This window comes from Nipponia nippon, unplaced genomic scaffold (genome assembly GCF_047370975.1).
Source record: "Nipponia nippon isolate SJK-2023a ecotype South Korea unplaced genomic scaffold, ASM4737097v1 scaffold_3, whole genome shotgun sequence".
NCBI lineage: Eukaryota > Metazoa > Chordata > Aves > Pelecaniformes > Threskiornithidae > Nipponia > Nipponia nippon.
The window spans coordinates 61,984,479-62,001,928 of record NW_028262347.1 but is presented as its reverse complement, the minus strand read 5'-3'; the positions used below and the strand labels follow the sequence as shown (position 1 = coordinate 62,001,928).

General features: G+C 41.9%; 1 protein-coding gene across 3 annotated transcripts in view; it reads right to left on the bottom strand.

Annotated features, from left to right (window-relative positions):
• NT5DC3 (5'-nucleotidase domain containing 3) overlaps positions 1-10,922 on the bottom strand; it is a 28,189-nt gene extending 17,267 nt beyond the window's left edge. The window contains exons 1-3 of one of the 3 annotated variants that reach the window (XM_087765353.1): positions 10,861-10,922; positions 6,970-7,035; positions 1,811-1,995 (exon numbers count right to left, since the gene is read on the bottom strand). In XM_087765353.1, coding sequence (XP_087621479.1) covers positions 1,811-1,995; positions 6,970-6,982 — 198 coding nt within the window. In that variant the 5' untranslated portion in view covers positions 6,983-7,035; positions 10,861-10,922. Of the gene's footprint in view, positions 1-1,810; positions 1,996-3,052; positions 3,387-5,374; positions 5,568-6,969; positions 7,036-10,860 lie in introns of those variants that run through there. The other 2 variants (XM_087765350.1, XM_087765352.1) reach the window with 2 other exon arrangements.
• Between the last annotated feature and the right edge of the window lie 6,528 nt (positions 10,923-17,450).

Here is a 17,450-nt window from a genome sequence, read left to right as displayed (position 1 = left end):
GGTTGACTTTCCTACTTTAATTTATTCTACTAGAAGGCTGTCTTTTTGCATGCATGCCAGTACATATGAGAAAAAGATCAAGCCTATCTTGGCACACAAATCAAAGCTTCCTTAAAAGCCAAACAAAATAATGATAAAAATTGCACTGTTTGCTTACCCCACTCTTGGTAGGGATAATTACATCTGGACTGAAACAGCAGTCCAGATAAGGTGGCGCAAGGCTGGTACATTAGGAAAGAAATAAACCCAAGAGCAAGAGTTTACATTCAACACCTGCTGCCACCTCCAAGATTAGCATTAAATTGATGTTTATTCTCTTGGAGACGCTTCAAAATTCCTTGCTTCCTACACTGTATTTTGCAATTTCTGATGAATTACCTTACACTGCCATGACCAAAATTGGCCATCTTTTGGGTTGACTATGACAGTCATAATGGGCAATACTATCTAGAAGCTTTTATTAATGTTAAAAGCAAGAAAAACGTTAACAGTATAAGCAGCTACAGAGATAGCATTACTGAAAACTGTTCTCCCCCGATAAATTCCAACAGTAGAGGACACATTTCAATAAGTTGTCTCAAAAAGTAATTACAGCTTCATTTACTAGAACTCAAGATATGTTAATTGAGACAAACTGGAAAGTTATTACTGCCTGAATTCATTCAAACAGTAAAGACAGCACACTGTTTTAATTATTGTCTAAGAGAGCTGATCTTGACTCCTATGGTAACGTTGATCTGTGCAAGAACCAAGTAGCTTTAATAAAGTATATTTACACATTCTACCGAAATTGCTATCAAGACATACCAAAATCTTAGGAGGATCAAGTTGTGTATGCTTGTAGCGCCCATGAAGTTTTGTTTGTTCTTCCAGGGATATTTATAGATGTTTATATATAGCTCCTAACCTTTAGATTCAAATATGAAAGTAGAGTAACACCACCCATTCAGATTTAGGTTGTATAAAATAATACACAAGCAGTTTTATCAATAACTTACTCTGTGGACTTTTTGTCTTTTATTTTCCTGCAAGTCCCACAGTTGAATAAACTTTGCCTCTTTCAGTCCACATTTTCTTCCATCTTTTTCCCTGCAATACCTTCAGTTTCCCAAGTCAGCCATCTCCCCCCTGCTTTCTGACACACAGTAACTTCTCCCATCCCCAAACTACACAACAACCAGCTCCAAGCTGCTTGGATGTCAACTGGTCACCGATGCAAACGCACTGCTTGGTGAGGCAACAGGGCAGTGCTCCCTCTTCGGGGACTACCGAGCCGAACACTTACTGGGGTCTCTCTTGTATCCAGCCTCTGATTACAGCGTCATGGCAGCTGACTCAGTTGAAACACCGGGCACGTATAGAGCACCTCGCAAGCACACAGTGCAATCAAAGACCTCATAACAAGTCAAGCTAAAAATATTTCACGTGGAAATTAATCACTGCGCTACAGCAATGCATAAAACAGAGTAACGGTAACTTTTAAGCTCCTTGCTTATTAGGGTGACTCCAGTAATTGACAATCAGGGGAAAAACAACAAAACAAAACAAAACACCACACCATCACCACATTAAAAAATAAACCAAATAAAACTCTTTTCCTTAACAGTTGTCAGATTGCACTCTGCTCAAAACTGCAGCTGAGAATAAACCAGGACTTCTGTGGTTCTTATGCAGCTGTTGTACAAAATGTGTTGTAAGGGAGCCAAGCTAGGACTGAGGCATGAAAAGATCAGTTACGCCCCTCTCAGTAGAAATTATTTATTGTACTCTTTATTCATAAGTTTACGGTTATTCCATTAATTTTACTTACCCGATGCTCGTTAATAAGAAGATCTCGAGCAGCATTGAAGATCAGCGTGTGCAGATGTTTAGAATAAAAGACCAACGTGTAGTCGTAATCAAAACCATAAATCTCTATGTCTGACAGGCTCATTTCATTGTTTGAAAAAATAGCATCCGGATTCAGCATGTTACTCATAATTGAAGGAACCAACTCTGGGAACAGGGGAGAGAGGAAAAAAAAAAAAGTTATACCAGCCTTGTAGTTTTATTTAAATAAATCCACTAGCAATTTCTAAATAGAAATGATGATGGAAACTATCAAACTAACTCACACTAACTAGCTAATTCTTAACAATACGATGCTATTGAAAATACTGTCCCTAACTTGTCTTGGTGACCCACAGTTTTTATTTGAAGCACACTTTTCTCTGTACAGTTCAAGTAGGAGAGAAGATGCATTTCAGCATCTTGCTCAGAGAACCACAGACTCAATATATATAATTTTTTACTAACTCCGTTAACATATTTATTACTGCTTTTGAAAATGAACTTTGGAGTTGGAGCAGGATATTATATTACTATTATTATCATAGGAGCCGTGTCTTCTCCTCCCATTATTTGGCCCAGCTTCTGCCCCAGAAGCAGAACTGACATTGTTTTAATTTGACATTGCTTTCATTTCTTTTGCTTCACCATTTCAAGGTTACCACATTACTCAATTTCAACTCAAGGAAGTAAACTTTAAGTGATTGCCATACTTTCCAAACAACAGTTACATACACATTGCTATGCTTATTAACCTTCTAGCAAGTCAGGAAACCAAAAATATTCTGCTTATTCTCTATACACATGTACCTAGTGTGTGTAAAACACTTCCATTTTTAAGGGTATATTTCTCTTGCTATTTGTTTGAAAAGTATACTGAGAAGTCAAGACCACTTACATAGAGCCATAACATACTAACGTTAAGTAACTTTAGGACCCACACCAAAGTCGGTATTAAGGATGTTTGTATTTCTTGTTTAGAAACTTGGCAGAGCAACATTAGGAGGCTAAATGCTACCCTCCTGGAAGCATAAAACATGAGCATGTTCTCCTTCCTTTCCTTCCCATACAGCATCTTTATAATCCAGCCTTCCTTACTAGTGGAAAAAAGGGGAGTTTTCATCTTAAATCTGTGCTTGAAAGGGTGAATTTAAAGAGAATGTGCTTTGTTTGATTACTTTCTACAGGTAAGTCTAGAAGGAATTGGTCAAGCTTATCTCAACACCTTCAGCTCTGAGGCCAGATACGCTACGTGCTCCACCACGGGAGGAAACCATCTCAACAAGGTAGGTGTGGGGACTCCAGATCCAGAAAGATAGTGCTCCATTTTGAAAACTCTGGCCAACTCGTAGAAAGGGAAATAACATTTCTTTTGTAAAAGCAATGCGTTAGCCTCCTGCACAGTCGATGGGCAGATGCAACACGAAACTCACACAGATGCCCAATAACAGATGGTAATCTGAAGCCATTCAACTTTATCAGATGCAGATACCCAAGCCTTTTAATTTTTAAGAGAGAGACAGAACAGCAATTTCACTGAGTTTAATTCCAAGTTTCAAATAAAGTCCAACATCTCTTTCACCAAAAAAGATCCCAGGTGTTCCTCATGCTTAAGCTGACATGAAAAGCTTTCGGGGGATTTAACAAAATAAGCCTCAACCAAAACATTAGCTCCTACTATCTCCAGTCACTGCTTATAGTAATACAGGAGATAAATGTTATGCTCAGTTGAGGTAACAAAATAATCAAATGCAATCTGACACGCTACTATCACGGCAAATACTCTTATTTTATAAAAAGGGCCATGAATCATTCAATTAACTTGAAGTCATAACCATAGTTGTGAGCGAACTTCCAAAATCACATTACAACACCCATTTCAGTATTATAATTAAAGCATTTTTTCAAATGTCCATTGTGCACCCTGGTGAGTCAATATTTGCTTAAAAAATAAAGATATTTATATATCTATATATAGTTATAGAGATAAAGATATTTCAGATAAAAAAAAAGCTTGACTAGCGCCTGCCTGAAAACAGATAGTATAAACACTTTGTTGCTATTAGACATTCTGGCTGGCAGACAGCATCCCAAGTGCTATAAACCTTGGGTCAAAATCAGGACAGCTTTGTCATCTTAACACTGTAACTAAGCGAAACGTCACATACTTGAAGTCATTGGGTGACTTAGGCAGTAATAAAATATTCTGAATTATTCTAGAAGCACTTGCCTCATCTTTCACCAACCCACACCCACTTATTTTCTCTTAACACTACCCTACTCTCTAACCTCAGCTCTGAAGTATTATTTGGGTGTGGTTTAGAATAAGAAAAAATTAATTCCAAAAACAGGAAAAGAAAAGATGATTCAAAATAAAAGGCATTTACTCTCTTATCCCTAGCCCTTATCCCACTCTCAAAGTCCATAGTATTCTTCTGAGATCTCTAGCATGGCTCCTTATTTCACTTGGGAAATGCTGCGACTATGCAGTAGCATTTGCCACTTATATTTGCAAATGCTACGTTTGCACCCAGCACAGTGAAGCCCCAGTCCACACTCAAGACTCCTAAATGCAGGATAAGACCATACTTTTTTTTTTTTTTTTTAAAGGGCAAAACATGCAAGACTAAAGCATTATCTGTTGCCACTACAGGATAAGCTTTCCCACTCGACGTTGCGCAACACGTGCTGCCTCTTTCTCTTTCGGCTCTCTAAAAAGATCACATATTCAAGCACCTTGGTAGTACTCTGCCCATCAGAGCAAGGGCAGAAGCAAGCAAGCCTCAAGCAAATATTTGGCCCTTAAATTTTTGCCTAGCTGGGCTGAAGGACAGGGCTTGCCAGAGTCATGCACCTATCACTAGCATTTTACCCAGGCTTCAGTGCTTCACAGTATTTTCATGGAAACAAAGGCAAAATGAAAAAAGTCATCTAAAACTTTGCAGCACTTTAACTTTTTGGAAGAGCAGCCTATTGCAGAAAGCCCCTCAAACAGACGACCAACGTTCTGATTTTCTTTTTACGTTTGCTTTTCTCCACACGTCTCCAACGCCAGCCGCTCTGCCCGGGCCAAGCGAGGCTGTACGAAAGGCGTCTTCCCCGAGGCACCCCGAAGAGCTGCAGCCCCGGTGGGTGGGTGGGGGGCCGAAGGGCTCAGAGCGCTGCGCGTCCGCCGGCTGCCCGGCCCTCGGGACCTACCGAGGCGACGGTCTTGCCCTGGGGGAGCGCCGAGACCGCCAGAAGGGAGAGCGCTTCGACGCCAGGGCCGCGGCGACCGCGGGAGCAGCCGGCGGCGCCGCCGGGCGCTGCGGGACGGACCCGCAGGAGCGACCCCCGGCTGCCGGCGCGCAGCGGCGCGCACGCCGCCCCAGCCGCCCCCGAGCCCTTCACGCTGCCGCAGCGGCTCCCGCTCGGTTCGCCGCCCCTCCTCTCCCAGCCGCCAGCACGCAGGTATTTGCTCCGAGAGCGGCGGCACCCCGGCCGGCCGCGGGAGGAGGGCTGGCACGGCGGGGGAGCCGCGCCGCTGCCGCCCGCCGGCCCCGCTCACCCTTGGTGACCCGCTTGGCCTCCTTGTAGCGCGACCACAGGTAGCTCTTCATGTCGGGCGGCGGCTGCCGCCGCTGCTGCGGGGCCACAGTGCAGTAGGGAGCGGCCCCGGCGGCGGGCAGGGCCCGGCACCGCCGCCCGCCCGCCCGCGCCAGCCCCGCCGCCAGCAGGGACCGCGCCGCCGCCGCTGCCATGCTCCGCTCCGGCGCTCAGCCCCGCCGCGCCGCGCCGCCGCCGGCTGAAGTCACTTCCTCGGGCCCCGCCCCGGGGCCGCGCCGAGGCGGGAGGCGGGGCCCGGCCCGGCCCCGCGGCCGCAGGTAGCGCCGTCCCGCCGCGCCCCCGGCCCCGCCGCCCGCCCGCGGGCTGGGCTGGCCTGGCCTGGGCTGGGCTGGGCGCCGCCGAGCGCCGGGAGCCCGCCGCTCTCTTGCCTCGCCTCCGCAACGCCGGGTTGGGGGGGCTGCTCGCTTGGCGGCACCGGGAAGCGGCTTTCTCAAGAGCCGACCCCGGCGGGCACGGCCCCGGGGGGAGCTAACCCGGGGGGGCGGGGGCCCGGGGGCCCGGGCCCTCGGCTCTGCCATCCCGACCAGGGAAAGCAACTTCCCAGCCGCCTGCAAACCCCAGCAGCATTTTATCAGCAACTGCTGCAGGTTCATCCCTGGGTTCAAGGTCAAGTGGAGCTGTGTGGGGAACGTACCCCGACTTCGCGCCTCCGCTGCTCCCCGGGGTCTCCCGCTCTGCTAGGAGCCGCCTGGGATTCTTTCGCAACAAACACTACCTCAACAGCAAATATTTACTTTTCCAGCCAGCGTGCACTTGGGAAGTGCTATATACACCTGCTTAGGTCCCTGAACAAAATCAGCTCAAAACATGAACTGGATACAAAATGCGTAATACAAAGAATACCATGAAATCCACAGAAGTCCTAGTGCTGTTTTGAGGCCTCCATCTCCTTGTGAAACACTTGCCACTCATAGCTGTAGACCCTGGCAGCCTGAGAACTTGAACCGTATCTCTTCATACTTGTAAAAAAAATAAAATAAAATAAAAAAATTACATGATGCATGGACGAAGAAGAACAAAGACCAGGCTGCTTCCACAGCAGAAAGGTTACAGCTCCACACGCAGAATTCCTGATGTGCTCAGAAACTTTCTTTACAACAATACAGCAAAGAGCAAACAGAGCTTGTTCTTATACCAAGGAGATCTGCATAACCCATTGCCACTTATGTCTGGAAATTACTCAGCCATTCCTCCCCATACATCCCTAAAGCAGCAATCCTATACAAATCTGAAGGATTTCAGACTAAATACTACTCTGAGCATTCACTCTTTCTTTGTAAAAAAAAAAAAGACACCCACCTTATTTTTACAGGCAAAACCACAACAAACTGAAAGAAAAACAATCAGCCTTGGATTTCACAGTGTCTGTCAGTGGGTAGCCGCGTGCTCTCTCCTTCCCACCGAGGCTGAGTTCTTGATTGATGCTACAATTGTGATTGCCAAAAGTCTGATATCCTACAGACTTGCAAGCCTTGGTTACTTGTGGAGACGAGAGACAGCTTTCATCAAAAGTTCCTACATTATCATTTACGTTACCTTGTCGTTTCATTATTGCAGTACGTGATTCTGGTATACGTTACTACGAATCCGTCATGACAAATTCTGGGAACAAGGGGAGAACAAGATGGTCAATATTTAGAAAACAGACAAGGCAAGAGGAAAGACAACTTCATAGAGAATTTCTAATCTGGTACTTGCTTTCTCTGATCTTTCTAGTCAGAGATGATCTTTACAGAACTCTCTTGCTACAACACCCAGGGGCAGAGAAAATGAAAACTCCCATTTACCTTTCAGCATCAGACTTTCCATGGACAACGAGGAAAAAAAAAATATTAAGTCACCTATGAAATTAGAAGACTCGGTGAAAGTCATTCTGAATTCATGACATAGTTCTAGGACATTGTAAGTTTGTCACCCCAACTCCTAATGAATCAATCACCTTCAACAAAGCAAAAATGCATTAGAACTGGACAGCTTTTGCACTCCAGCCTATGGGCTAATTAATCCCACGTGCAAGTCAATGGAAATTGATAGAAAAAGGCACATTGTTCTTCTGACCGCAGCCTCGCCTGGTCTCCAAGTCCCAAGACTATAAATATTGCGAACAATGACCACATTGGTAGGTGAGGCATTCTCAAGGAAGACTTACAAGAACTGCTCGGAATAATAGGAGAAGGAGCAGTAACAGAGAAGGCGTTTCCAGCAGTCAATGGAGGTGTTGCTGTTCTGCCATAAGCAGGAAGAGAATACGGCAGAGCCAGGGATTTATGTTCCCTTACTGTGACACCAGCATTAAGGTTAGAAAACTTATCTCTGATAGAAGTCTGGAAAAAGACAATACAGTGCTCTATAGCACTGTCACTCACCCCTTGAAACCTGAAGGCTTTGAACTTTCACATTCATTTACTTTTTATACTATCAAACTAGAATGATAGTACTTCTCTTTCTTTTGCAAACGTGCAAGACAGGGCTTCGAATGTGAAACCACTACTGTGGGTAGAAGCCCCTGGTTTTGCTGCAGATAGCCTGTGGTTAGCTCCCCAGATAGCCGGGACTAACCTATAAAAAGAGATGTGTCCTTGAGTGTCTAGTCCCAGTGCTCTCAAAGATCATTCTCCCTGCATTTCAGACAACATGCTTTGGTAATGCTAGCATATGCTTGATGTATGCAATATAAATAAAAAGAAAAGTTGTTTCCTTTATGTAATTCTGTTAGCTAGAGCAACTTTCCTGGGGTGTTTGCTTCAGTGGGTTATTCACACAAATCAAAGTAATCCCTAAGTGTTAGCAGCGAGACTAGAGACAGAACTAAAACATGAGGTAGTAGTGTTTAAAAATAAGTTGTTAAACAACTCAGCTTCAGACAACTCTGTCCTTTCCCTTGTCTGCTGCTCTCTGAGTAATGACTCAAATACTGGAAAATATGTGGTAATGTAAACTGGCATGAAGGAGCACACACGGGAATTCATTTGTCTTTATTTGGGGTCCATAGAAGATAAATGAAGATACATTCCTTCTTCCAAAAGTTCTATCAGTTTTTATTTAAACAGAATGGGATATATAGAAGTAGAGGAAGCCAACCTACATTTTTTCTAAAATTGCACTTAACATATAATATAATCCTACAGGCTAATGTAAATTTAAATGTCCCTTCTTAATCAGATCAGTCCAAGTGATCCTAACTGCAAGACGACTAAAAAAGATGTATCTAACACTTTACACAACACACAAAAGAACCCAGACTTTCCCTCATGTTATTGTCAGTATTGACCACACCTATGACACTTACCTGGTACAAACTGGTACTGAAAGGTGTTTAGGTACAGCTGGCAATTTAAAAAAAAAAAAAAAAAAAAGAAAACTCACACCCAACATAAAGAGCTTCACAGAAGAATTATGCTTCGAAGAAGAATCTCAGAGGGCTGTCTTAATGCATGGATAGAGCAAGAGATAGCATAGACCAAAAACCAAAAAGGCATGCAGTTGTGTTAAGTATGTACCACATACCCACATTTATATCTGGCATCCTAATACTATTCAGGGCCTGTGGGACTAACTAGGTTCTGAGTGGGGATAATATACACAGTTCCTTTCAAGATAAACAGAATGCTTATGAACTGTTTTGCTTTTGGCTGAATTTTGTGACCAGGAGTAATTCAGAGAGAGGCTTCATACTATCCTCAGTTCACAAACACCAGCTCTATTAATACTGTTGAAGGTTCAGGATATAGATGCCATGTGATCTCCATATGTGCATACATAAAACACCTTTGAGAACCTGTTAAGTGGTTCACATATACTATGTATGACAGATTAGACCTGTAATTACACCACTATCTAATTTCTTTGCTTTTCATAGTTTTGTTCACACAGGGGAAACATGCAAGTCTCCCTGCAGCCTGCTCAGCCCTGTTGGCTCCTGCTCGGGTCTGTGATTACTGAGAGCACTCAACACCTCAGAAACCACTTGGCTAATAAAGACACTCCTGCACTTAAGTGACCATGGGATGGATTTCTAATCAGCTAGTACAGCTTTTAAGTAAAGCCTAAGATTGGGCTAACCGATACTACAATTCATTGAAGTCCCATTGAGCAAAATTAAAATGCAACGCTAGGAAAGCTGGCAATGTCTTACTGCAGCTTCTGCAGTACAATGTTTCAAACGGAACAGCTTCCTAAGCAATAAAACCATTTGACAGATTGTATCAGACAGTTGTTTATTACAGAGGTGAATGACCTTGGACTGAGAGAATGGGCAAAGCAACACAGAAACAGTCTCTTGTGAAAGAATTGGAAGTTTTTCTTACTGCCTTGATTCTGAGGAATGTTATTTTCTTCATCTTTAATATATTGCCTGCTTACATAAATCTTCCTAAATGTGTTTGTAAAAAATATTTTCCTTTAAAGGCCACAGAACCATCAGATGCTGCTAACAGTTTTCAGCCATTACTGACCTGAGTCCTCTTTGAAACCGTACCCTGTTATGGTCACTTGCACCGCTCCCACCAACAAATGTTTCCGTACGGAAAATTCTTGCACACATTAAATTCTTACGCATTTTTCATTTTGGTATTGGTATTTAAAAATAAGTGGAACCGTGTTTATGTGCAACTATTTGGGAAAAGCATCTTTAACTATTGGGTGAAAAAAAAAAAAAAAAAAAATCTTTTTTCCAAGCTACTTATTCGTTTCCTTCGCTTCTGTTGCACTAATACTAACACCATTTAAAATTAATTTGCTACATCCAATGTGGAAAAGCAAGAATATAAGCACACACTACCTACGCATATTAATATATGGTTAAAATGAGAGTAGAAAAAGAAAGCAATTGAAATCAGAAACATTAGTCTCTGTACTGTTCCTGAAAAACTCCAATATAAACCAGCTGAATACTTTAAATGTTACACTTCCATAGTGGAGCTGGGTAAAGAAGATTCTGACTATTTAGTTCTGCCTGGTGAGCACTTGTCAGCCGTCCCTTCTCCAAAAAGAAAATGTTTAATCCAAATAAGTTATGACATTTCCTGGGAACCCAAGTGGCACAATTTTACCATCCAGGCACCCTGCCACATGAATTCTGGTTCATTATTCCAGCCATTACATCAGACATCCTAAAAACTTGCCAAAACTCTAAACATGTTGTAATACAATTTGAAATGGCATAGGAAATTTGTGCTTATGGGTACAGCCTAAAAAAACAAAACAAAACCAAACCAAAAAACCACCAAACAGATCCAGTAACATCAAGCAAACCTAAATTCCTAAACTGGGATGCAAGTTTTGTAACTGCTTTTGCCCCACTTCCTAGCTTTGCAGCCTAACCTTGTATTGAGGAGAAGATTAAATGGCAATAAAAAAAAATAAATGAACCTTGTTTTTTACATTAAATACATTTTGAACTATATATCCCCTTAGGAACAAACTTACCAGAGGAGTTAGAAGCCCATCATTCTTCTCTGTTAATGCCATCCAGTATAGCACATGGTACCTGTTATGTGACAGGTGAGCACTTAACCAGAATCTGGTCCAAAGGGAAGTCTGAGTCTCCAAGGTAAAAAAAATAAGCAACCTTGAATTATTTTATACCAGTTCTCAAAATAATAACACTGGCAAAGCAGACACAGCCAAGTGTGTCTCCACCTAAATTCACAGTGGACAGGAAATGTAAAGAAACACAGTACAGAGACAGCCAAGCTGTCTGGAAGGAAGACGGGTCACATCCTAGACATCCCTGCCTGGCACTGCGCTCAACCACTCCCACTAGCTCTTGCACAAGCTTGTTTAACACTCATAAAATAATATCCAGAACTAAGTCCACTGGGCTCTGTTCTACCCCATGAAACTACATCTAATTCAATTTTACATTATAAACATGTCATATACCCTTAATTTGGCCCAGGCAGTCCCAGAATGCAGGTACCACTCCTATAAGAGTCAGGACATTATTTCATCATGCCTTACACTAGGGCAGAGGATTTTCGATCCCCACTTTCAGTATGTGCCTGACAATTCATCCCCAACATGGCAGAAGGGAGGGGGAAAAAAAAAAAAAAAAAAAAAGAGCTATCAAATTCAGCACTTGCACCAGGTCACAACTTAATGTGGGCATTTTTCCCCCTCCAGCAGGAGTTGCTGGAGGGACACCCTTCTGGCTCTGTCACATAATGCCAGGGAGCAAGCTCTGGTCAAATGACATTCCACAAGAAGCAGGGCCAACATCTATCTAGCAAATAAATTGGTTGCCCTCATCTCTAGTGCATGGACTGCTTCCAAATCATCTGAAAATTAATCCAGCTGCAGCAGCCCAGAGTTCCCATGGGCTAATTTATTCTGCTCCTAGCTAAAAATTCAAAATATCTGCCTCTGGGCAGAGTAAATTAGCCTATACAGAACCTGGTGCTGTCACACCAAACTGCTTCTGGTCCTGGCTGAAACACTGGCAAGGTAGCTCAGGCATCTCTGTATTATACCAATAGCTGAAAGAGCAAAGGATGTTTCTGGGCTGCACAGACAAGCAGGCATGGGCCAGAGTGTCCTCCAAGTCATACCAGTTGATGCTGCCCTTTCACTCTCAAAAAGCGACCACGAAGGTGTTCCAAGCGCAGGAGCTAGGAAATTCATTCCCCAAGGCATGCCTCACCTTAGGGCTGCAGAACGAGATGATGTCGTAGCGTTCGCTATCTTGGCTCTCTGTCGCTAGAACCCTCCCCTCTACATGACTGACTCGATTACCAGCATAACATGTCACATCATGTCACTAAGCAGGACTGGTTTTTTTCCCCCCACTATACCCAACCAGAGCTCAGTAAACACTCATCCCATGATCTTATTTTCAATGAGTTTACGAGCCGGCAAGAAACACAAGGCTGTAAGCCATCAGCTGGCAGGATTCTCCCCGCACCCAGGGACCTGGGTTGTTTTCACTCACCCAGCTAGGCAGAGATAACACTGACAATAAATTTGAAGAGCTTGGGGAAAATGGTGAACAGCTGTCAATCTTTAAAGAAACTAATGAAACTTTAGTAAAGTTTCAAATTCTTAACATATCATAAAACAATATTTCCTTTACAGACAAATTTAGGTGAGGTGATTATATAATTATATGTCACTTATTGCGCAGCACTTTATATATAGCCCTGACTTTTTACTATTCTTGAGATGACTTGAAAACTCTGCCAGCTGTCCTTGACCTCCAACTAAAAGATTAATCTTGCCATGCAAAGTATAACTTGCATAGAAGCAAAAAGAGAAATAACCTTCACCCCCAAAAAATCTCAAGCCAAAAAACCTAGTAATAAAAAAAACCCACACACCACAAAAACTGAACTACTAACATTTTTTTTCCTGAACACAACCAAGCAAAAGGAAATTTTGTCTCTAAAAAAAGAATTATTTTTCATGGACAGTTTGTTTGCCTGAATAAACTTAACTGATCAAATAAAGTTACATTGAAACATGATACGACTACAAGCTTTGCGTGAACGTCATACCATAGCCCACTGGCCTTGCCCTGGCTTCACACAGTGGCACCCTCAGGGAGGTTTAGCCAAGCCCCTGTTGAGCACGTGCAAACTGCAACTCTGCAGAGACTTGCAACTGCCACAGTCCAGCAGATTTTCAGAGAGACGTTTGTTGCACAGAGGACACCGCCTCCCATTTCCAGTCCCTGTTCTATACCAGAATAGTTTAACTACCGATTTATACTTTTTCTTAGACAATCTCTACTGGAAAGTTCAGAACAAAGGAAAAAAGCCTGTTGTAACAACCTTCAAGTGTACATACGGAAACTTTGGCAAAGTGAAAACCAACTGAAAACGGTCTTATCGTGTGACATTTCCTGTTACTAGAGGCAGGGCCTATAATTCAAAAAAGCCTTTAAAAAGAGGCGGGTTTACCTTCTTTTAAACATCAACATCTCAAAGCCAAGAGACAATGTAAGGCTGTACAGTATTGCTTCAAACTGAATATATCACACACATACAGTAACAATTCCATCTCTCTTCATAGAAGTTTCCTTGAAAACAGATACTTTATTCAGAGAAAATAAATAGTAAAATATACTCTCCAATGCCAGGCCTATTGGATTTGTCTCCAACGACGCAGTCCTATTACTTTGTCTGGTCTTGTGCATCTTCAGAGTTTTGATTCATGTCAGAAAAGACTGGTCACTGTTTCTCTCTCCGTTGCCCTTTCAAGAATGGAAGGAAGAAAGCAAAACAGACCTAAGCACCTTTTAATATATTTTACCACTCAGTCCTGCAACTAGACCAAATGGTGAATCCTTCTCTCCTTACGAATCATTGCTAACGCGAGTTGTGCTTTATGCTGGTAAAGGAGTCTGTTCTCTGAGCACAAGGCTGTGGCAGACCCAGACACCCACGTCATCATTTAACTGTCGGGTTTGTAGCAGAAATAAATACTCCTGACCCGTATCCATCTCTGGGTTAATACATACTCCTTCTCAGTATATCTAATGAGTGCAGCAATAGCACACTGATAGCTCTATGTCTGTTTTGAAGGTATATGTACTAAAAGAGAAATAGATATGATACGTACATATCAAACGTACAGAAATATTTTCTTCTTGCTTCTGGAGGCTTCGCAAAACTATGATATAGATCAGTAACATTTTTTTCCCCTTGTGCTGGTTTCAGCTGGGATAGAGTTAGTTTTCTTCTCAGTAGCTGGTAGAGCGCTGTGTTTTGGATTTAGGATGAGAATAATGTTGATAACGCACTGATGTTTTGGTTCTTGCTGAGCAGAGTTTACACCAGTCAAGGACTTTTCAGCTTCTTGTGCTCTGCCAGGTGCATAAGAAGCTGGGAGGGAGCATAGCTAGGACAGCTGACCCAGACTGGCCAAAGGGCTATTCCATACCACATGACGTCATGCTCAGTATATAAGCTGGGGGAAGAAGAAGGAAGGGGGGGACATTGGGCGTGATGGCGTTTGTCTTCCCAAGTAACCGTTACGCGTGATGGAGCCCTGCTTTCCTGAGGATGGCTGAACACCTGCCTGCCGATGGGAAGGAGTGAATGAATTCCTTGCTTTGCTTTGCTTGTGCGCGCGGCTTTTGCTTTACCCATTAAACTGTCTTTATCTCAACCCATGAGTTTTCTCACTTCTACTCTTCCGATTCTCTCCCCCATCCCACCGGGGGGGAGTGAGCGAGCGGCTGTGTGGTGCTTAGTTGCTGGCTGGGGTTAAACCACGACAGTCCAGTTTCTGGCAGCCTCCTCCAGCATCCATTGCTCTTGCTTTCGAAAATCCGTAAGTTATCATCCAGTTACACAACCATTTGCCTGAAAAGCATGACTACTCTCACACTGTAACGCTAACTAGTCAGGAGGGAAAGTATGTTTTAATGCTATTAGCACAGACAAGATTTAAATAATAAAAAATACAGAGGAAAATTTCTGCAAGGGAAACCAATGACGCCTTATACCATTGGATTAGAATAAATGGGCTTTAAACAACCATAAATTGTACTTAAAATGTACACATTTCAACTTACACCCTGTTAGAGAAATGTACAGGTGATCTCAGGCCTCATTTACTTGGAAAAATTGCACTGGTTTAACTTCATCCAGTTTTCAGATGCTGTAATTAAAGCCGTATAAAATTATTATGTTGGCTTAAGAATGTTTTATTGCAATTTACCCTATATCAACAGGATATCTTTTCTGTCCTAAAGCAAAACATGAACTCATATCAAAATAAGCGTCCACGCTGCTTAGTTACACTTGCACAACCTTTTCATAGCCTTAGCACAAATGCAAATGAGAATGCATTCATCATACTGCTGACTCTTCTCTGATCCTTGTAAGACACACCTCATTTGATTACAATAACTAGATTTTGTTCTATCCAAATCAAATTAACTGTTTGTAATATCTTCTGCATAGAAAACTTTTGCCCTAACTTTATTCTAATTTGACTGTGTCTGAAGCAAATAACCTTCCACACAGTTAGGGAAAAGAGGCATAAAAAAACCCCAAAAACCAAAAAACAACCACCACCACCACCAAAAAAACAGCTCAGTGCTCCGTACTTGATAGTGTGGTATGGCTGCATTCTTTTTATAGTTGCTTTAGGTTTGATCTAGTAACAGTACAGTTTTTATTTCTTAAACATGGTCTACTACTGTTGTCCAAAATCAAATCATTAACAAATAATGACAGCTGTGTCAACATGTTACTTTAAAAATATGGCCTAAGATAGAACTCTCCATTTTAATTAAATTACTTTAAAACCCCATGCATTTTGGCATAAAATCTTATGTTGCTACAAATGAAAAATACAGCTGTACCAATTTTAGGGGAAAAAAAAAAAAGGAAAAAAATCCCAAGCAAAACCTCTTCTTCAATACTCAGAAAGCTATAGCACAATTATGATCCCACATTAAAATATACAAGTCTTGGGATACATCTTCAGCTCTGCATATGTTATTTTAGCTGTAAGTATGATGCACGCTCACTGAAGACAACAGAATTCAAGAGCAGCCATGTCTGTTCTGCACCCTCTGAAGATCTTCAAATAATTGAATCAAACAGGTCTGACCCTCCACAGCTTACCTTCACTAGACTAGCTCCTAAGAGTTAGCCAATCAATTAATCGTATTTTTTTTAAATGTAGCACATAAGTCTTTCATTTAGCCTATATTTTCCAGAGAACAATCATGTATACGTGAATATTTTAATTTTTTAATTAATCTTCCTCCTAAAAATCAGAATCACCTCCCTTCAGCACATTACTTTCTCTTCTTTCTGGCGATTCTACCCGTCTCCTGTAGTCTTTCAAGGATTCCGGTCTCACAACATTTTACAGCACTAAGACTCAGCAAAAACAGGATGCTAGTATTCACTGGTTGAAAGACATTTTTTTTTTTCTTTTTCCTCTTTTGGGCCTAGATTTGAGACTATGTGCATGGAATTAAGCTTCTTAGTTCATTTCTACTATAATTTTCTGTTGATAAACAGACACTTTTGATAATGTTACCACCTATAATCCTAAGAATACGTGAGCACAACTATTAAGTGAGGTGAAGGTGAAGATATATGCATCATATTCTTAATGTTTCTTAAATGGGATTATTAGCTGTAATCTGTCTCCCCCTGCATGGCTCTCTCTTTTATGGGGCAAGCCTGTGCATCCTCTCCGCAAAATCCATCACATTGCAATGCACTTATACTGCACTTGTAACTAACTTTAGCATAACTACACTGTGTCTGAAACCTGCGAAGATTTATGGATACACTTGACTTAGCAGTCTCCTTGAAGTTTTAACTACTCCTTGCACAAAGTTATTCACTTAGGTAAGTCTTCACAGGCATAAATTCAAGGAACACAGATGTAGGAACTGTGTCTTGCCAGGGCGTAATGCTAAAATAATAATAGGCAAGTAGTGAATGACATGCAGAGAAGTCAGTGAAAGTATGTATATGTTAAAAAGTACGACTCCTTCCTCATAACTTTGTCCATAACGTTACTAAGCAACACGAATTTGCAGGCACTCTATTGCTGCAATTACAGTGATCTCAGATAAAATTGGTACAGCTTCAATCTGCAATCTGAGTAATTTCTGAACCCTATAATCAGTTTTATTGGAAGAAGGGCTCTGACTATTTAATTTCACAAAGACTAAATAGACAGTTCATTTATAGTGTTTTTCATATTCTCTGCATTTTCTAATATGAAATTAAATACGTGTTTGCCTTTGTCCTCTGTTTTCTGACATATTAAGCAGCAGAAGCCCAGCCAAGAAATCTCAATATCCTAAAGAACTGAACCAGTTTACTAAATGCTTCAGCTTAGTCCATGTATTTTATTCTCTTTTCTCATCTGATCCAAGCAGTGATGAAGCCTCTGCCACGTGTTACACTCCTGTGCAAGGAGATGACCTTACTGTTAAGCTGGTTGTCATACTGATGAGGTAATAGAATAGACTAGACTATTTCAGTTGGAAGGGACCTATAACAATTATCTACTCCAACTGCCTGGCCAATTCATATTTTGAA